The sequence below is a fragment of the Capra hircus genome, chromosome 7 (assembly GCF_001704415.2).
Source record: "Capra hircus breed San Clemente chromosome 7, ASM170441v1, whole genome shotgun sequence".
Lineage (NCBI taxonomy): Eukaryota > Metazoa > Chordata > Mammalia > Artiodactyla > Bovidae > Capra > Capra hircus.
Window position 1 is genome coordinate 94,229,078 of NC_030814.1, and position 21,749 is coordinate 94,250,826.

The 21,749-nt window shown below is 38.0% G+C and overlaps 1 protein-coding gene across 3 annotated transcripts; it reads left to right on the top strand.

Annotated features, from left to right (window-relative positions):
* On the top strand, positions 821 to 18,896 carry LOC102176953 (zinc finger protein OZF). 3 transcript variants are annotated; one of them, XM_005682337.3, is made up of 6 exons: positions 821 to 1,000; positions 9,694 to 9,782; positions 10,286 to 10,412; positions 11,038 to 11,118; positions 11,994 to 12,076; positions 16,439 to 18,896. In XM_005682337.3, exons 2-6 carry the CDS (start codon positions 9,750 to 9,752, stop codon positions 17,861 to 17,863), a joined length of 1,749 nt encoding a protein of 582 aa, XP_005682394.2. In that variant the 5' UTR covers positions 821 to 1,000; positions 9,694 to 9,749; the 3' UTR covers positions 17,864 to 18,896. The 3 variants fall into 3 exon arrangements, with proteins under 3 accessions (XP_005682394.2, XP_017906492.1, XP_013820593.2); XM_018051003.1 differs by having other exon boundaries at positions 10,328 to 10,412; XM_013965139.2 differs by lacking the exons at positions 821 to 1,000; positions 10,286 to 10,412.

Here is a 21,749-nt window from a genome sequence, read left to right on the forward strand (position 1 = left end):
AGTGAATATCTCATTTGCAACTGATGAAACATTAACATGGCAAAACAATTATCAGTTTAACAGACGCATAAAACACATTTGATAAGGCACATAAGCAATTTTCGTAAATGTGCTAGCAAGTAGGATTTCAAAATACCTTTATAAACTCCTGCGGCCACACACTAAAATATACAGAAAACATGATTAAGGAGAAAACAGAACTATTTCTGAATGAGTGAAGTAGGCCTGGTTATCAGAGCTGTTTCTCTTAATACGGGAGGCCCTAGACGGTTAAGATCGAAAAAATAAAAAACCGAAATACATACTTGAACACAATATATACAACGGTTACAGGAAATTTTCACTACTTAGAATACTCAAAGGAGTCAATAATTTAAGTTTAGCACGGTGTCCTAACTTCATACAAAGAAGGCAAAAAACGTCAAATATGAGATTGATTGAATCGAAGAGATAGACAATATCTCGGATTGGCAGGTTTATCAATATAGGAGACTCTTACTCTAAGGACTCCAGGGAGCTGAAAACAGACAGATACAGAAGCTTTCGAAGACCATCCATTTGGAAGCGTCTCCCTTCTGACCCCTAAACCAGGGACTGCGCCTCGTCTCGCCTCCCCATCATTTCCGGTCATGGGTCCCGCCCTCCACTCTCAGCTGCGCCCACGAGCCTAGTTTTAGCCTCGGAATCATCCGTTGGGAGTGTTTCTGCTTCCAGCTCCCCCCACTGAATCGACTGCGAGACCCCTCACCCGCAACGTGGGGAGAAACTGCAAGTTTTCTCTGCAATGGCTGAATTTGACTGACAACACCAATCTCAGAACTCCACCCCGCCACGGCCGAAGTAGGAAGCGGAAGTGGCGTCACTGTCTGTGTCGGTCTTCATCCGGCGGCTCAGTGCTTCTAGGAGGGAGTGGTTTTGGTCGTCCTGTGTTTCAGCGTGTCCTTTGTGAGGCCCGCGTTCAGGAAGGGCTGTGGGATACAAGGAGCGCGTTAAAGGACAGGTTTGGTCCGAGTTTTCGAGAGGTCTCCTTGGGCAGACCTCGCCCCTTTCTCTTAACATCCTTCGGGACCTAAAGCCCCGCTTTCATCCAGGTCGTACGGGCGCTAAGGGGAGTTTTCGGGGTGTTGTCATTCACTGTGCTTCCCTATTCGAAACCCTTTGTGACTTTAGTTCTTGAGATCATGGATATCCACTGTTTGATTCAGGTTACTGAGGCCCCTGCACCTTCTGGTTATCCTGAAGTTAGTGATCCTGCTTGAGTATGAAGATGTTCACTTGAAAATGAAAGAGTTGAGTTTATTCAGTGTTTTATCTGGCGACTGTTGCCTAGGAGTCAGCCTCTGAGATAGCTCTGAGAAATTATTTTGAAGACATGAGGTGTGATGTTAGTATATATGTGATTCGGGGGAAGGATATGGGTAATTTTCCACCAAAAATTAATCTAAAAAAGAGTTGGACCACTTTATTTGAGCCAGATTTGAGGATTCCAACCCTAGAAGAACATCTCAGAAGGTTCTATATGTGTAACTGAATCTTCTTTGAGTACATCTGAAAGGAACACTTCATTGTATTTCAAGTCATATCCGACTCTTGAGACTCCCATGGACTGTAGCCTGCCAGGATCCTCTGTCCATGGGGTTCTCCAAGCAAAAATACTTGCTTGGAGAGTGGCTACTCATGCCCCTCCCTTCTCCAGAGGATATTCCTGGCTCAGAGATCTGCATTGCAGGCATATACCATGTGAGCCACCAAGGAAGCCCAATATGTACTATAGTATTACTTAAGCATGTAATCTATTTAAAATGAGATTTTTTTTAAATGCTGCTTTCTTCATTTAAAGTGTCCAAAATGAGCTGCACCCTAAATTTTTATCAGATATACTTCATTAGTGTGCATTTAGGATCTTATTTTCCCAACCAGGGATTGAACGCATGACCCTGCAGTGAAAGTGCAGAGTTTTAATCACTCAACCAGCAGGGAAATCCCTTGATTAGCGTTTAAAGTGAAAGTCGCTCAGTCATGTTGGACTCTTTGCGACCCCATGGACTATACAGTCAATAGAATTCCCCAGGCCAGAATACTGGAGTGGGTAGCCCATTCCCTTCTCCAGGGGATCTTCCCAACCCAGGGATCGAACCCAGGTCTCCAGCATTACACGCGGATTCTTTATCAGCTGAGCCACCAAGGAAGCCCAGATTAGTGTTTAGACCATATGCAACTTACAATTGAAAGAGCAGATTCAAATACTGAAGTTGTTCCAAATATAAACCAGACTTATAAGGTCCTAGTGAGATAGTTGGTACATAATTGTTGTCAATAAATGGCAGTTGATGATACTGATACTCTTGTTGTAGAGCATACAGTTTTAGTAGCTTTCATATATGTCCTCTGCACAGAAGGAGCTAATTTATCATGTTGATGACTGATAATTAGTATTTGTTGATTTGTGCTTGATAGGAAGCTGAGGTCCACATAACCATATCTTCAGAGGGATGGAGATGGCCCTATCCACTTGCATTCTTAAGCTACCCTGAAATGATCATGATTCAGGAAAGAGTATGTAAATTTCACTGTCAGTCTTGCAGCATAGCAGCCTATCATATGCCTCATGGTAATTTGTCATTAATGCTTTTTTTTTCCCCAGAGGCTCAGCTTTGGATTCTGTTTTTAAAATACAGATTTCTTTGGTGTGGTTCTGAGCAGTTGTGCTGCTTGTTAATCTAAGAGGAGCTGAAATGAGCCAGAGAATGCTGTTCTCTAAGACAGCTTCCTAGTATGTATGCATGAGGTAGAGTTGCTGCATAGTCCTATTCGTGTATTTTATTGCCTCGATAAGTAAAAAGTCACATTACTCAGCGTTTATGTTTCCTTGCCGGTGAAATGACCCATTACTCTTTGCCTGGTGGGTAGCATGGCACACCGTTTATCTCTCTGGCTCCAGATGGGACAGGACTTCCCTGGTACTTCATGGCAGTAGTATATATTTGTGAGTTTTTTAGTTTTTGGTTTTGAGTGTGTGTTTATCTCAGAGTTACAATGTAGATTTTATTTTTTTAACTTTTTGTTAAAGTATAATTTATTTACAGTAGTGTATTGGTTTTCAGGTATGCAACATAATGTATTTTGATCGGTTATACTCCATTTAAAGTTATTATAAAATATCACCTACATTCCATGTGCTGTACAGTATATCCTCGTAGCTTTTTTATTTTATACATACTAGTTCATACCTCTTAATTCCTTACTCCAGTCTTACTGGCTCTCCCACTGGTAGCCACTAGTTTGTTCTTTGTATCTCTGAGTCTGTTTTGTTCTATTCGTTTCCTTCATTTTTTAGATTTCACATGTAAGTGATAACATACAGTATTTGTCCTTGTCAGACTTGTTTCACTAAGCATAATAGCCTCCAGGTCTATCCAGGTTGTTGCAAATGGCAAAATTTCATTCTTTTTTATGACTGAATGATATTTTGTTAAACTTCTTTATCCATTCATATGTCGATGGATACTTAGGTTGCTTCTATATCTTGACTTCTGTATGTGTGTAATGTGGCTATGAACATTGGGGTGCATGTATCTTTTCAAATTACTGTTTTCATTTTCTTTGGATATGTACCCAAAGGAATGTAATTGCTGGATCATATTATAGTTTCCTGAGGAATCTCCATATTGTTTTCCCAACTGGCTACACCAATTTAAATTCACATCAACAGAATACAAGGGTTCCCTTTTCTTCACATCTTCGCCAAATTTGTCATTTGTGGTCTTTTTGATGACAGCCATTCTGACAGGTGTGTGGTAATATCTCATTGAGGTTTTGATTTACATTTGTCTGATGGTGAATGATGTTTAGTATCTTTTCATGTAACTCTTGGCTGTCTGTATGTGTTCTTGGGAAAATGTCTTTTCAAGGCTTCTCTTCATTTTTTAATAGAATTTTTTTTTTTAGTTGTACAGCTGTTTATATATTTTGTATATTAACCTATTATTGGTCATATCATTTGCAGATGTTTTTCTCCCATTCAGTAAATTGTCTCTACATTTTCTTGATGGTTTATTTTGCTGTACAAAAGCTTTTAATTAAATCCCATTTATTTTTGCTTTTGTTTTTGCTTTAGGAGACAGATCCAAAAGTCATCCAAATTTATGATTGATTATGATTTATGTCACAGACTGTTCTGCCTGTGTTTTCTTCTAGGAGTTTTATGGCTCTGGTCTTACCTTTAGATCATTAATCCATTTTGAGTGTTTTTGTACATAGTATGAGAAAATGTTCTAGTTTCATTCTTTTACATGAGCTGTCCAGTTTTCTGAGCACCGTTTACTGAAGAGACTGTCTTTTCTCCATTGTGTATTCTTGCCTCCATTGTGTATTTTGTCATAGATTAATTGACTATAAGTGTGTGGGTGTATTTCTGGGCTCTGTATTCTGTTGTTCTATGTGTCTTTTTTTTGTATCAGTGCTATACCGTTTGATTAATGCGTTGTAGTATTGTCTGAAGTCAAGGAATGTGATATCTCCAGCTTTGTTCTTTTTTCTCAAGATTACCTTGGGCATTTAGCGTCTTTTCTGGTTCCATATAAATTTTGGGATTATTTGTTCTAGTTTTGTGAAAACTGTCATGAGTACTTTTCTAGGGGTTGCATTAAATCTGTAGTTGCTTTGGGTAGTATGGACATTTTAACAGTATTATTCTTCCAATCCATGAGCATGGGATATCTTTCCACTTCTTTGTAATATCATCTTCAATTTTCTTCAGTGTTTTATTGTTTTCAGAGTATAGGTCTTTTTTGTTAAGTTTTTTACTTCTAAATTAGTAATTTAATTCTTTTTAATGCATTTTTAATGGGATTTTTTTCTTGCTTTTTGTCTCTGATAGTTATTATTTTATAGAAAAGCAATGGATTTCTGTATATTAATCTTGTATACTGCTACATTACTAAATTCATTAATTCTTAGCTTTTTGGTGGAAACTTTAGCATATTATATATATATATAGTACCATGTCATCTGCAGATAGTGACAGTTTGACTTCTTCCTTTCCTATTTGAAAAAGTGAAAGTGTTAGTTGCTCAGTCATGTCTGACTCTTCGCAACCTTTCCTATCTGAATGCCTTTTATTTCTTTTTCTCATCTGATAGCTGTGGCTAAGACTTCCAATACAAGTGGTAAGAGTGGGTATCCTTGTCTTACTTCTGATTTTAGATGAAAAGCTTTCTGTATTCCACTGAGTATGGTGTTAGCTGTGGGCTTATATAAATGGCCTTTGTTATGTTGAGATATGTTCTCTACATACCAGCTTTGATGAGAGTCTTTATCATGAGTAGATACTAAGTTTTGTAAAATATTTTTCCTGCGTTTATTGAAATAATCTTGTGATTTTTATTCGTCCTTTTGTTAATGTGGTGTATCACATTACTTGATTTTTCAGATGTTGAATCATACTTGAATCCCTGGAATAAATCCCACTTGATCATTGTGAATGATTCTTTTAATAGATTTTTTAAATTCAGTTTGCTAATACTTTGTTGAGAATTTTTGCATCTATATTCATGAGAGATATTTGCATGTAATTTAATTTTTTATATTACCTTTTCCTGATTTTGGCATCAGGTAATGATGGTCTCATAAAATGAATTTGGGAGTGTTCCCACCTCTTCAGTTTTTCAGAATAGTTTGATAAGAGTAGGCATCAAAGGGACTTCCCTGGCATGCCAGTGGTTAAGACTCTGCTCTTCCAGTGCAGTGTGTGGGATTAGTTCCTGGTCAGGGAAATGGGATCCTACATGCTATGTGGCATGGCAAAAAAAAATAAGTATTAAGCTTTCTTTTTATGTTTGGTAGGATTCCCCTGTGAAACTGTCACCCTGAACTTTTGGTTTTTAAGGGCTTAGATTACTATTTCAGTTTCAGCAGTGGTAATTGATCTGTTTAGATTATTTATTCCTGATTTAGTTTTGGAAGATTGTGTGACACTGGAAATATATTTCTTCTAGATTGTCCAATTTGTTGGCATATAACTGTTCATAGAATTCTTTTTTTCATAATATTATTTTATGATTATTTGCCTCTCTGATATCAGTTGCAATTTCTCCTCTCCCATTTTTTTATTACTTTTGTTTGGTACCCTCTTTCCTCTTGTTTCTTGATGAGACAGGTTAAAGCCTTATCAACATTATCTATCTTTTCAAAAGACCTGCTCTTGGTTTCACTGATCTTTTCTCAGATTATTTCCTGTGATGTTTTTTATTTCTTTCCTTCTGATAACTTTGGGCTTTGGTTGTTCTTCTTCTACTTCCTTTCAGTATTAAATTAGGTTGTTTATTTGAGTTTTTTATTATTTCTTGAGATACAATATGATAGATAAATATGATAGATATTTACTATCATAGAATTTTCTCTTCTAACTGCTTTTGCTGCATCCATAAATTTGGTGAAGTTTTGTTTCTATTTTCATTTGTCTTGACGTATTTTCCAGTTTCCTCTTTGATTTCATCGTTGACCTATTGGTTTTGTAGTAGCGTGTTGCTTTGTTTCCACATGCTTATTCTTTTCCCGTTTTTCTTTCTGTAATTGATTTTTAATTTCATACCATTGTGGTCAGAAAAAAAGCCTTAATATAATTTCTGTCCTTTTAAATTTGTCGAGTTTACATGTTATCTCTCTTGGAGAACATTCTATGTGTACTTGAAAAGAATATTTATTTTACCATCTGGGGATGGAATGTCTTGTAGTTATCTATTAAGTCCAACTAGCCTAAATGTGTCTTTTAGTACCATTGTTTTCTTACTCATTTTCTGTCTTGATGTGTCCACTGATATAGTTGGGCATTAAAATTTCCTATTTTTATTGTATTGTAGTCAATGTCTCACTTTATGACTGTAAGTAATTGCTTTATTTATTTAGGTGCTCCTGTATTAAGCCATGTATGTTAACAAATGTTATATCCTCTTGTATTGATGCTTCTATCATTACCAAATGCCTTTCTTTGTCCTTTGGACTTTGTTTTAAAGTCTTCTTTGTCTGCCATGAGTAATGCTACTTCAGATTTTTGTTTGTTTGCATTTGTGTGGAATATCTTTTTCCATCCTTTCACTTTCAATCTGTGTATGTCTTTAGCTTTACTAATTTGTGGTTACCATGGGGCTCATATGTTGAACTGTAACTAGATCTACTTGTTTTAAACTAATAGTCATTTAACTTCAAGCGCATTCTAAATTATCTGCTCCCTTCTTCCACATTTTTTGTTTTCAATGTCGTGTTTTATGTTTATCCCTTAACTGATTATTGTAGTTACAGTTTCTTTTCATCTTCATGCTAGCTTACTTAAACCCTTGGTCTACAGCCTTTACTATATGTTTACATTTACTAGTGGGATTATCCTTTCCTGTACATTCTTTCTTCTTGTTGTAGCCTTTTTGTTTCTACTTAGAGAAGACCCTTTAACCTCTTTGGGTTCTTTCAGTATTGATGAACTCTTCTAGTTTTTGCTTGATTGAGAAGTTCTGTATCTCTCCTTCAGTTTTGAATGATAACCGTGTTGGGTAGAGTATCTGAAGTTGTAGGTTTTCCCCTTGCAGCCCTTTAAATGTATTATGTCCTTCTGTTCTGCAAAGTTTCCACAGAAAACAGCTGATAGCCTTAAAGGTGTCCCTTGTATGTGATTCTTTTTCTCTTGGCTGCCTTTAGAATTTTCTCTTTAGCTTTTGCATTTTATTATTATATATTTTTGTACGGATCTCTTTGGATTCATCTTGTTAGGGACTCTGTACTTTCTGTGTCCTTCTTCAGATTCAGGAAATTTTCAACCATCGTTTCATCAAATACATTTTGACCCTTTCCTCTCTGGGACCCTTCCAATGTTGTCCCAGAATCTCCTTAAACTTTTTGTTTTTGCTTTTGTTTTTTTTTTTTTGGCCCCACCATGTGGCTTTGAAGATACTTAGTTCCTTGACCAGGAATCAAACCCAGGCCCACAGCAGTAAAAGTGCTCAGTCCCAACCGCTGGACCACCAAGGAATTCCTAAACTGTCCTAATTTTTTTAATTTGTTTTTTCTTCTGATTTTTCTGATTGAGTGATTTCTGTTATTCTATTTTCCAGATCACTTATCCTTTCTATGTCACCCCATCTACTGTTAATCCTTTCTAGTGTGTTCTTCATTTCAGTTATTGTATTCTCCACTTCTGACTGGTTCTTTTTTATATTTTCTAGTTGTAATTCTCATTGTGTTCTTTCTTTCTTTTCCCAAGTTCAATTAGCATTCTTATTACTACGGCTTTAACATCTTGTTATATTTATCTTCATTGAATTGGTTGTTTGTCAGGGTTTTGTGTGTGTCCTTTCATTTGAAACAAATTCTTTTGTCTTCTCCTTTTGTTTGACTTTCTCTGTCCCTAGGAAATTAAGTAAAAGAGTTGCCTGTCCCATCTTTGAAGGGGTGTCGTTTTGTGGGGCGACCCTTATGCATTCTTCGTGTACCCCATGGCTTTGATTGGTGGCTGGATCTAAAGTAAGCACAGGGCAACTTCCCTGGTGGTCCAGTGGTGGAGACTCTGCACTTCCACTACAAGGGGATGGGTTCAATCCCTCGTCAGGGAGCTAGAACCCAACAACTTGTGTGGCATGGCCATAAATAAATAACATTTTAAAAAACAAAGTGAGCACATGTTTTGTCTTTCCTCGGGGTGTTTTGGCAGCTGTCACCTTGTTGGGTGATAGCTGGAGATAAAATTGGAGTTGGGCTGGAGATAGAAGGGCTAGAGCCAGAACCCTGTGTGGGCTGGTTCTTTTCCTACGCCCAGTGGCTGTCAGTGTCCTGCCAGCAGGGACAGGGGCAGGTCCCAATGTGCTGGAAGCAGAGCCTTGACTGTTGAGTCTGAGTTGGTTCTGTTCCCTCCAAGTATGCACTCTCTTTTCTCTCAGCAGCTAGAGCAGGAGGTTTGTTGTGTGTCAGACACACACTGAGACTGTCTAGGAAGCCAGTCAAGGATCCAGACAACGTGTGATCCACCACCTCCGCAAGTGCCAGCAGTATGCTCCCTCACCCCATTCAGATGAGGTGTTGGGTCCAAATCTGGTACCTCCCCCAAGTGTACACTCTTCCTTGGCAGCAAACACTTTTCCCTAGTTAGAAACTGACCTGAGCTTCAGGCAGGTTCAGCCTGCTTCCTCCACCTTGTTCCTGGGAATAAGCAAGCTGTACACTCTCATCAGGAGTAGAGTCTTGGATTCTTACAGCCTTCCTGTAAGTCCCACTTGTTTTCAAACCAGCTAAAGGAACTTGTCTTCCTGATGTCAGACCACAGGTTTGCAGTGTCCAATTTGTGGTTCAGACCTCCAGGCTCATGATATTCCTCTTCTATGTCCCCTTCCTGGTGGACCCCCCGACCACTTCCCTCCTTTCCTACCTGACTCCTGGGGACGTTTTTTACAGACTTGGTTTTGGAAGCATCTTTCTGCTGATGTCCAGTTTGTTTTCAGTGAGACTTGCTCCACACGTGGATGTACTTTTTATTTGTTCCTGAGAGGGATGTGAGCTCAGTGGCCTCCTATTTCACCAACTTTCCTCTCTGAGATTTTCTGAATGTGCAGGGATATTCGGAAATTTTGAACTAAGGTGGAATGATTTCCAGGCAAGGACTGTGGGAATTATGATCAATTCTGGGTGCTCATGCCTTCTTTCTTCTCCTAGGTGTTCTTACTAAGGACTCTTCCTGCCTTCCTGAGGAAAAGATAGAAGCAAACAGGATGGTAACTGAGTGTTTGAGAAATTGTTCTCAGGTAAGAAGAAAGTGTATCCTTGTACAAAATGACCTGCTGCATTTACCAGATGGACACATTTGAGCTACTTAAATAAAGTCTGTCTGAATCCCTGTTGAATTGCCTCACAAAGTGAAAGCTCTCATATTGATTATTCAGAGGGATTGCTCTGAATAATCATAATATTTCAATAATTCCTTCTGATATTATCTCATGATTGCAACTCCCCATTTTGTTTTGTTTTTGCCTGTTTTTCTGACATAATAAGGAATGATAGTGTGTATTTCTCAGTGAATTTATTTATTCATCAGCTTGTAAAAATATTTGTAATTTGCTTAGAATTGTGTTACTGGTTCCATATTGATCAGAAATGAGTGTAGATAGAAAGAAGACCATTGTGTCGTGGGGGAGATGATGAGAGAACTTGAAGCCCTCTATTGATATTGAGTCTTCCTACTCCATTCCCCACTGAACACTGTTGAAGATCTTACTTTACTGAAGCTAGTATGTATATGATGGTTCAGGACTCAGTGACCTTTGCTGATGTGGCTGTGAACTTCACCCAGGAAGAATGGACTTTACTGAACTGCTTTCAGAGAAAGCTATACAGAGATGTGATGCTGGAGAACTACAAGAACCTGACCGCAGCAGGTACAGCCGCCATCATTCCTGTAGCCTCTTAGGAGACAGACATATATGTGCTGTACCGTCTGTGTTCTGAGATGGGTGATGTCAACCTGAACACAATGGAAACTAGTAGACATTCGTCTCTACATGAATGAGTTTTAACCCAGTGTGGTTTCTGTAGCAATATGGTTTTAGAACTAACAGTGTTACTATCATTCTTTTAGAAATGTGCATTCTCGATTGTTCACCTAAGGCATAGTAAATGAAACACTGGAATTTGGGCCCAGTCATCTGTGTTTTAACAAGCACTGGACATGATTTTCATAGACACCAAAATTTGGGAACCACTAGTTTAGTGCCTTCTCCATGAGAATGAATATTTTCTTTTTGCACTTATTTCATTTCCCACTTTAGTAAAAGTCTTAGTGCTTTGTAAATGTACATATAGGTCTGAAAGTGTATTTCAGGAGCCAGAGAGATGATCTGTCTGAGACACAGAAAGAGAAGCTATTCACCTTTATATCTCTTTTGGAATATTATTAATACCACATTCATTCTAATGACCTGACTAGATACTGGACCTTATTCATGGGAAGATTTGTCTTGTTTGGAGGGCTGTTTCTATCAATAGATCTTTCCTCATGAACAGGATATCAGGTGTTCAAACCCACTCTGATCTCTTGGTTGGAAGAAGAAGAGTTGAGTACTGTAGAGAAAGGAGTCCTCCAAGGTGAGTGATTGTAAAAACTTTGCATGTTAATAAAATTTCAGTGTGTTTTTAGTTTATAAGGAGGCAACTTGTTAAGATGTGCTTTTCTCTCAGAAGGCTGAGGTCGTTGGTTTCTGATGCTCTGTACCTTCCTCAACTTCTCACATGTACTTGTATGTGAGTGCTAAGTCGTTTCACTCATGTCCAAGTCTTTGTGACTCTTTGGATTGTAGTCCACCAGGATCCTCTGTCCATGGGACTCTCCAGGCAAGAATACTGGAGTGCCCTCCTCCAGAGGATCTTCCCGACCAGGGATCGAACCCATGTCTCTTGTGTCTCCTGCATTGCCAGGCCAGTTCTTTACCACTAGCACCACCTGGGAAGCCCCTCATGTACTTACTTTCCATTTAACTAGAATTTCCAATGATCTCATAAAATAACCTTTTGTTTCTTCTTTAGTTTTAACATTTTGATGTATACTCTTTGTCCAGAACGTTCCCTGATAATACTCTGTCTCTTTCCTTCATATTAATTTTCAAAGACTTGTCTTTTAAATCAAATGCTGAACCCGTGGTGGATTCATGTCAATGTATGGCAAAACCAATACAGTATTGTAAAGTAAAATAAAGTAAAAATAAAAGTTAAAAAAAATAAATAAATAAAAACATGTATTTCTGTAAAAAAAATAAATAAATCAAATAAATCAAATGCTGAATTTTAACTACATATACATATATTACTACTTAATTTTTGATATAATCAAACTCCCCAAATCTATCTTGCCTTTTTAAAAGATATGCTTAATTTGGAAAAACATACAACTGAGCCTTATTGTTTTTACTTCTTTTAACATCCACTTCTTTTTGCAAAGTCTTAAATTTGTCATTCTCTTTTAGAGTGGGGAATCCAACTTAAAGCCAAAGACTCAAGAATTGGGCAGAATATTTTTGGGAAAAAAATGTCAAATGGGATAGAAAAGGTAAGGTCACTAAGTTTGAAAAAAATATTTCTTATTTTCCACATAGACAATTTTAGGATTTTTGTAGAATTTGAGCACAAGTGATATTTGAGATCAAAGGCATTCACCCTGGAGATAGCAATGTCTCTCAAAGAATTCTGATTATGACTAGGTTGGGGATATCCTATCCCTAGGTTGATACTTGTTGCTTCAAAATTCCCGCAAGGAATCATTCCCGCTTATATAAATTAGACATAGAGTTTTCAAAACAATTCAATGAAGCTGTATAGAAGCCTTTTTTTCTTTTTTAAGAAACAGGTTTATTTTTTTGTCCTTTTTTTTTTTAATTATAAAAGTATGATAACACATTTACAGGAGACTTGGAAAATACAGAACAAAGTTACATATATATACTACATTTATACACTATATATACTACAATTATTGTTTCAGGTATAAAAATTAAGGTTTTTAGTAGAGTTGCAATATCAACTCTCAGAAATTAATAGAATGAACAGAGGAAAAGTAGAAGGGTATAGCAGACCTTAAAGACACTATGAACCAATTCAACGTAATTAAGATTTATACAATTTTCACACAACTGCAGGATATAAATTCTATTCAGGTTCCCATAGGCTATAATCCAGGAGACACTAGAACATATCCAGGGACATAAAACAAGGTGCAGAAATTTCATGCTCTAAGAGTATTGAAATCATAGTGTCTGTTCTCTTGTCACTGTAGGAAATTATGTTAGAAATCAATATCAAGAGATAACTGAAAATAACCCTCATATTTTCAAGTGTAATGTGACATTTACCGAGAGAGATCTTTAACTTAGCCATTGAAAGCCTCAATAAAGTTGAAAGACTGAAAAAACACAGAAGGTGATGGCAGAGAAGAAAGCATTTAAATGAGAAATTATTATCAAGGATACTTTAGAAACCCCATGTATTTGGAAATTAAATGTCCACTTTTAAATGATAAGTGTAGCTAAGAAGCCATAAGAAGGAAAATTAGAAAATATTAGTAACAATAAAAATGAAAAGAAAATTTATCAGAACTTATTGCATGCAGCTGAAGTTGCTCAATGCAACTAAATACAATGTGGAATCTTGAATAACAAATAATGGACACTAACATAAAATTTTGTGAAATTTGAACAAAATCTGTATTTTAATTAATAATATTGTATCATATGTTAATTTTTTTTAGCAACATAGTATTTCTTTATATTCTCAGAATTGGATTAAACGTTTCAAGCCTCATTCAATTTTTTTAAAAAAAACAACTAAAATAGTAAGCTTTCTTGGCTTTTACCAGTGATACTAGATGCTAGAATAAATAGATCTATATCAGAGTTTCTGAGTGAATATAAATTAAATCTAGCATTGTATTATACTTAAACATGTAGAACCAAAATGTCATAAATTTTGTAGCTAATCAAAAATTTGTAAGTTTTCTAAAATATATATTATACATACTATTTATGTATATATATGTATACAAAAACTTTTCGTCTACACTTCATAAAGGCTTAAGAAAGAACAACAACAAAAAAACTGGAAAACAAACTAAGTGAAATGGGAGCATTGAAGATGAAAAAGAAAAGGTGAAATTATATAAAAGTAAAAGCTCATCATATAGTTTAGTTATTTTTAAACATGACCGCTCATTAGAATCACATCTGGAGCTTTGGAGGAAAAAACAATACCTGGGCATTTGTATTTTTCAAAAAATTCCAAGATAATTCATGGATAAGTCATCTGGATTTTAAAAAGTGGTTACAGGTTTTTCTGTTAAGTGGTAATATTAGTAATATAGAATTCTATTATTTTCTGTTGACCAATTATGATACAATGGTGTTAAAATGAATAATAATAGTTACATAATCACAATAGTAAAGGATGTTTATCAATTTTCACAACCAATAGCCAGACAAAAAATAAAAGATAGTTATAATTGCAAGCTATAATGGACACATGATTAACCTAACAATATAAAAGAATTACATACAATTTAGGTGGTTAAGTAGAGTGATATGGTAAGTGGAAGTGCATATATGTGCATGTTTTCATCCACCCAGCCAATTTGCTTTGGTTGGTGCATTTAACCAATTTACAGTTAAGGTAATTATTGATATGTATGATCCTATTTCCATTTTATTAATTGTTTCAGGTTTATTTTTTGTAGGTATTTTCCTTTGCTTGTGTTTCCTGCCTGGAGAAGTTCCTTTAGCATTTGCTGTAAAGCTTGTTTAGTGGTGCTGAATTCTTATTAACTTTTGCTTGTCTAAAACGTTTCTTTGTCAAATCTGAATGAGAGTCCTGCTGGGTAGAATATACTTGGTTATACATTCTTCCCTTTCATCACTTTAAATATTAATATATCATCCCATTCCTTTCTGGCTTATAGAATTTCTTTTGAGAAATCAGGTGATAACATTATAGGAGTTCCCTTGTGTATTATTTGTATATAAAAGCAACGTTTTTCCCTTGTTGCTTTTAATATTTTATTAATATCTTTGTCTTTAATTTTTGTCAGTTTGATTACTATGTGTGTCAGTGTGTTCCTCCGTGGGTTTATCCTGCCTGAGATTCTCTGCACTTCTTGGACTTGGTTGACTATTTCCTTTCCCACATTAGGGAAGTTTTCAGCTATTATCTCTTCAAATGTTTTCTCAGATCCCTCCTTCTGGGACCCCTATCATGTGAATTTTGCTGCATTTAATGTTATCCCAGAAGTCTCTTAGGCTGTCTTCATTTTTTTTTTTTTCCCTATATTCTGTTTTGTGCCAGTGATTTCTGTCATTTTGTCTTACAGGTCATTTATCCTATCTAGTTATTCTGCTGTGTCTTCTAGTCTTGTTCATCTCTGTTTGTTCTTTAGTTCTTCTAAGTCTTTGGTAAACATTTCTTGTATTTTCCCCATTCTCTTTCTGAGATCCTGGACCATCTTCACTATTACTATTCTGAATTCTCTTTGTGGAAGGTTGCATATCTCTAATTCATGTAGTTGTTTTCCTAGGGCTTTATCTTGTCCCTTCATCTCAGACATAATCCTTTGCCTTTTCATTTTAAATAACTTACTGTGATGTGGTTTCTTTTCTGACAGCTGAAGAATTGATGTTTTTCTTGTTGCTTCTGGTGGATAAGGCTATGAGGCTTGTGTAAGCTTTCTAATGGGAGAGACTGGCAGTTGGAAAAACTGGGTCTTGCTCTGGTAGTCAGGGCCTTGTTCAGTAAAACTTTAATCCAATTGTCAGCTGATGGGTGGGGCTGTACTCCCTCCCTGTTAGTTGTTTGGCCGGAGGCAGCCCAGTCCTAGAGTCTACAGGCTCTATGGTAAGGTTAATGGTTATCTCCAAGAGGGCTTACACCAAGGGGCACCTCCCAGGACTGCTGCTGCCAGTGCCCCCATCTCAAGGTGAGCCACTGGTGCTCCACGCTTCTGATGGAGACCCTCCAACACTAGCAGGTGGGTTTGGTTCAGTCTCCTGTGGGGTCACTGCTCCTTTCTCCTGGGTCCTGGTGCATGCAAGATTTTGTTTATGACTTCCAATAGTGCAGTCTCTGTTTCTACCAGTCCTATGGAAGTCCTGCAGTCAAATCCCACTGGCTTTCAAAGTCAGATTGCATGATGATTCTAGTCCCTTTGCTGGATCTGGAAGCTGAGAAGCCTTGCATGGGGCTCAGAACCTTCACAGCAGTGCGAGAACTTACTTGGTATTATTGTTTTCCAGTTTGTGGGACACCCATGCAGTGGGTATGTGATTTGATTTTATTGTGATAGCACTCCTCCCACCATCTTGTTGCCACTTCTCCTTTGTGTTTCGACGTGGGGTATACTTTTTTTGGTCAGTTCCAGCATCTTTCTGTCTATGGTTGTTCAACAGCTAGTTGCAATTTCAGTGCTCTCAGAAGAGAAGAGTGCACATCCTTCTATTCCACCATCTTGAATCAATCCCCTACTTTATTTTGATGGCTTATTTACTTGACTACTGTGGGTCTTAATTGCAGTGTGTTGGCTTTCTCTCTAGTTGTAGCACACAGACTCAGTTGCCCTATGGCATATAGGTTCTTAGTTCCATGACCAAGTATTAGACCCACATCCTCTGCATAGGAAGGTGAATTCTTAACCATTGAACCACCAGGGAGTCCCCTGTAGAACTCTTTTAAGATGAGAGTATATGGCACATCATTCTTACAGAAGGATTTCGTCATTTAAATTGAAATAAATCAACAGGGCAAGAATAGTATGAATGTAATGGAGATGGTATAAATCATTCATCCTCATTATAATAATGTTTCTGTTTTGAGATGGAGAGGAGGAGTTAATGAATCTGAGAAATCTTTGAATCATCATCCTTCCATTTCTCCACAGGCAAGAGGCCTTAATGTACAGGAACTCTATGACAGTGAGCAATGTGGGAAAGACTTCAGTGACCACTCATGCCTTAGGACACACAGGAGTACTCAGAATGGAGGGAACCCTTATGAAGATAATCAGGATGGGAAAAACTTCCTTACTCTGTACAACAAATCCTTTACTGGAGAAAAATGTTCCATGTTTAATCAGTGTCGAAAAACTGTCATGCTGTCTCCAAATATTGTACCCTGGAAATCTTACGTACAAGAAAAAGCCTTAGAACGCAGAGATGTTGGGAGAGCCTTTGTTAATCAGTCTTACCTTTGGACACAAGTGAGAGCTCACAATAAAGAAAAGCTCTACAAATGGAAGGAATGTGGAAAAACTTCTGGTCACTCAACAAGCCTTCATGCACATGGGCCAACTCACACTGTTAACAAATGCTACAGATGTGAGGACTCTGGAAAAGTCTCCACTGCATCCCTAAGCCATAGGCAACATATAAAAACACACACCGGAGAGAAGCCTTTTCAGTGTGACACATGTGGGAAAGCCTTTAGGTTTTCCTCATACCTTCTTGTTCACAGTCGAATTCACACTGGAATAAAACCCTACAAATGTAAGGAATGTGGGAAAACCTTTAGATTGTCCTCATACCTTCGTGTTCACAGTCAAATTCACACTGGAATAAAACCCTACAAATGCAGGGATTGTGGGAAAGCCTTTAGATTATCCTCATACCTTCGTGTTCACAGTCAAATTCACACAGTAATAAAACCTTACAAATGTGAGGAATGTGGGAAAGACTTCAGACATTCTCTGCCCTTTAACATTCACATGGGAACTCACACTGGAGATCAACCCTATAAATGTAAGGAATGTGGGAAAACCTTCACTCGATCCTCAGGCCTTATTGAACATATGAAAACTCATACTGGAGAGAAGCCTTTTAAGTGTGACACGTGTGGAAAAACCTTCACTCGATCTTCAGGCCTTACTGAACATATGAAAACACACACTGGAGAGAAGCCTTTTAAGTGTGACACATGTGGAAAAACCTTCACTCGATCTTCAGGCCTTACTCGACATATGAAAATTCACACTGGTGAGAAGCCTTTTAAATGTGATACATGTGGGAAAGCCTTTGCTTCTTCTTCCCACCTTATTAGACATCTGCAGTCTCATACTGCACAGAAGACTATTAAATGTGATAAATGTGGGAAGGCCTTTGCTAATTCCTCATATCTTACTATACATTTTAGAACTCACACTGGAGAGAAGCCTTTTGAGTGTAATGTGTGTGGGAAAACATTTACCACTTCTTCATATCTTATCATACACAAACGAACTCACACTGGAGAGAAACCATATGAATGTAAGGAATGTGGAAAAACCTTTTCTCACTTCTCAAGCCTTTCTTACCATATAAAACGACATTGAAGAGAGGCCATTGAAATGTGACAGATGTGGAAAACCCCTTGCTGCTTTCTCATATCTTATGAAACATTTTCTTAAAAATTTTGGCTGCACCCACAGCATGTAGGACCTTAGTTCCCAGTGATTGAACCCAAGTCCCCTGCATTGGAAGGCAGAGTTTTAACCACTGGACCACCAGGGAAGTCCCTTACTAAATATTTTTTAACTCAGAATGGAAAGATGCCTTTAGAGTGTAATAAGTGTGGGAAAAGATTTGCAAATTCTTCACCCTTTGCCATTCACAAGTGTATTCACACTGGTAAGATAACCATATAAATGTTCAGAATGAGGGGAGGCATTTGCTGCTTCTAAGCAGTTTTGAAATGTTATTTATTCATTTTGGCTGTACCATGCAGCTTGTAGGGTGTTAGTTTCCCAACCAAGGATTAAACCTGGGCCCTTGGGAGTGAGAGCATGGAGCTGTAACCACCACAGGACTGCCAGGGAATTCTCTTAAGTATTTTAGAGCTTATACAGGGCAAAAGACTTTCGAGTGTAATATATGTGGGGAAACACACACCAGTTCATCCGTTACCACACACAAAGCTATTCACACTGGAGAGAAACCCTATAAATGTAAGGCACAGGGGAAAGCTTTTTGTCTTTCTGATTCACTTCAACAACATGAAAGGTCAACACTTGGGAGCTGCTCTGCAAATGTTAAGAATGTGGGAAAGACCTCAGTCTCACAACTGGTATGTAAGATATCACAGTGGGGATTTCCCTGGTGGTCCAGTGGTTAAGGATCTGCCTTGCAATGCAGTGGACATGAGTTCAACCCCTGCCTGGGGAACTAAGATCCCACATGCCACAGAGCAACTAAGGTCGCACACTACAAGTACTGAGTCTGCACACTGCAACTAGTGAGTCCACGCACAGCAACAAAGGATCTGGCATGAGGCAACAAACTTCTTACATGCCACAAATACAACTCAAAACAGCCAAATTAATAAACTTTAAAAAAAAAAAACACAGTGAAGCCATATTATAATATTAAGAGGCATGGACAGCCCTTCACTCTTTCCTCAGTGAAATTAATATTTTTTAAATATGGGAGATCTTGCAGTAGACAGAAATCCTACTGATTTAAGCTATGTGGGTAAGTTTTATTATTTTTTAAAGTTTATACCTTTAGGAAAAAGAAAGTTATTTTAACTTGTTCTTAGAGATTTACATGGTTATTTATTGAAGACATCCAATGTATCTTTTCCTGTGTAAATTCTAGTTCTGCTAAATACTTTAATGTTCACTTATAATCTCACTGTGGAGAAAAACTTTATGAATGTAAGAAGTTAGTTGTAGAGTCATCATTTTCCATTAGATTGTTCCTCATTCTTAATAAACATGAGGTGTTTCACATCCAAGAGAAACTGGAGTATTTGGAAAATACTACCCTGAGTCTGAAATCTTAGAGTTGCTGAGAGGTGTAGAGTTCTGGGGGTTCTGTAGATCTATTTTAAGCATTTGTGATTTGGCTCTGACCTTGGGAAGAGTCCAACACAACTGAGGAACTAAACAACAAGAACAAATTCGTGCACACGGTGTGTCTTTTCACTCTCATAGCTAGACCAGACCAGTATAGTGACTACACTTTCAGTTTGCAACTGGGTCTAAAGTGGACCTATAGGATACACACTTTATCCTTGTCTAACCTGCTGGATTCTCTTGTTGGATTGACATTGTCTTCACATTGTGAAAACAGTGAGTGCTTAAATGTGTACAGTGCTCACCAACTTCATTTACGGTGTGGACTTCCCTAGCGGCTCAGACGGTAGAGAATCTACCTGCAGTGCAGGAGACCTGGGTCCAATCCCTGGGTTGGGAATATCCCCTGGAGAAGGGAATGGCTACCCATTCCAGTATTCTTGCCTGGAGAATTCCATGGACAGAGGAGCCTGGTGGTCTACAGTCCATGGGGTCACAAAGAATTGGGCATGACTGGTCGACTAACTCTTTTCATGCTGTCCAAGGTGAGGGATATGGTATGTCTATAAATTTTGTAAAATTATCCTGTCGTTCTTACCCTGATCCTGGCATGGCATGAGTGGAGAAGATTACGTCTAATGTGAGTCACCCCAATTTCATGACTTTTGTAGGTGAACACCCCAGCATCTGAGGGAGAATCTTTAATCTCAAGCTGTACAGAAAGTAATTGAGAATAATGTGCTCTTTCACCCCTAAACCCAACACCACTGTCTGACAAAACAACTATTTTTCTTGGTCAGACAACAGTTGTCACTGATGATATAACTTGCTTCTGTATTTTTTATTCCATTCATCTGCTGTGAGAACAGAAAAACTCATGTGAATAGAGCTGGTCCTGATCATCTGTTGTGCTTGATGCCATCAGTGGCAGTTCCTGAGTGTGGGTCTTGGGTGCAGATACAGACCTGCAGAAACTCATTTTAGCCTTGACAAAGTTCTCATGCTCGAGCAGCCTTGGGTTATGTTGAGTTTGGCTATCATGCCTGCAGCTGCTTGATGATGCTTTATTGAAGTTTAATCAAACCATTGCAATGATAATGATAATCCAGATCAACCTTGACAATAAATCCTGAACAAGAATTGCATGTGCACTTTTGTGTTACACATTTGTATGTATGGAGGAATATGTCATGTTGTAGTTTAATTTGGGGTGTGTACATTGTGACTCAGCCCATCTGTTGCCCCCTTTAATTATTTGCAATGACTAAGGCTTACAGATTGGCTTTAGATGTAGCCTAATTGTCTGAAATAAGACCTGAGTATCCTATAGATTTTTCCAGTGGTCCAGAGATTAAGCATCGCCTTAACCCCTGGGGTTAAGTAATGCAGGGGACTCGTGTTTGATCCCTAGTCTGGGAACTAAGATCCCACATGCTGTAACTAAACCTGTGCACACTACTAGAGTCCATATACCACAATGAAAGATGCCATGTGCTGCAACTAAGATCCAATACAGTAAAATAAATATCTTTTTAAAGACCTACCCACTGAATTTCTTACAATTGCCTGAGTCTGAGACCTTGTGGGCAATGTTGAGATCACTACTGCAGATTGACCTCATTCTGCTTGGCCTCCTGGTGACAGTGTCATCAAGTGCTGAGCAAGATAAATCAAGTAAATATGGTCCCAGCTTTTGTTATTCAGTGAGTTACAAAGTGGCATATTCACATGGAAATTCTCCAAAGCCAAGATGATGTGAGCTATGTATGCTACAACATGGATAAACCTTTAAAACATTTTAAGTGAAAATAGTTATCTATATGCAAAATCTAGAAAGTGCAAGTCTACATATAGAGAAAGTATATTTGTGGTTGTTTAGATATTGAGAGAAATGAAGTGGGTGATTTGATAGCCAGAAGCTGCTTTTGAAGTGAAGATTATAAAATTGTGACAACATTGAGTCATATAAATTAAATAGGTGTATTGTATGGTAGGCAAATTATGTCTCAATAAAGTAGTCCCAAGAAACAAAATTAAAAATCTTGATTACACCTACACTGATTGGGTAGTTACCAGCAGTACCAGCCAGGCCGTCCAAAGGCGGCCCGTTGAAGCCTCCTTCTAGGAACTCGTCCTTGGACGCCCTCCTTCCAGCATGGTACACTCAGGTTCACTGAGGGGCTCACATAGCCGGGATGCAACTAACCACCACAAAGCTAATCACACAGGGAAAAGCAGAGACAACGCGAATCTCGTGCATCATTTCCATTCTGCATCTTCAAAAAGAAGCATGGGGCTTTGGGTGTCAGCCGTATTAGGCGGCTTCACACAGTTGTAAGTAGTTCCCTCACGACTGGATGCAGGTAGGACTTTGGCTCTGCCCAGAGAGGCAAGTGGGGACAGCATTGGACCAAAGGAAAGACGT

Bases quoted from the DNA above. Each gene is read 5' to 3' on its own strand.
- LOC102176953 (XM_005682337.3), top strand. From the start codon at position 9,750: ATGGTAACTGAGTGTTTGAGAAATTGTTCTCAG. The intron at 10,413-11,037 runs GTACAGCCGCCA...CCTCATGAACAG, and splicing joins CAAGAACCTGACCGCAGCAG to GATATCAGGTGTTCAAACCC. The intron at 11,119-11,993 runs GTGAGTGATTGT...ATTCTCTTTTAG, and splicing joins AGAGAAAGGAGTCCTCCAAG to AGTGGGGAATCCAACTTAAA.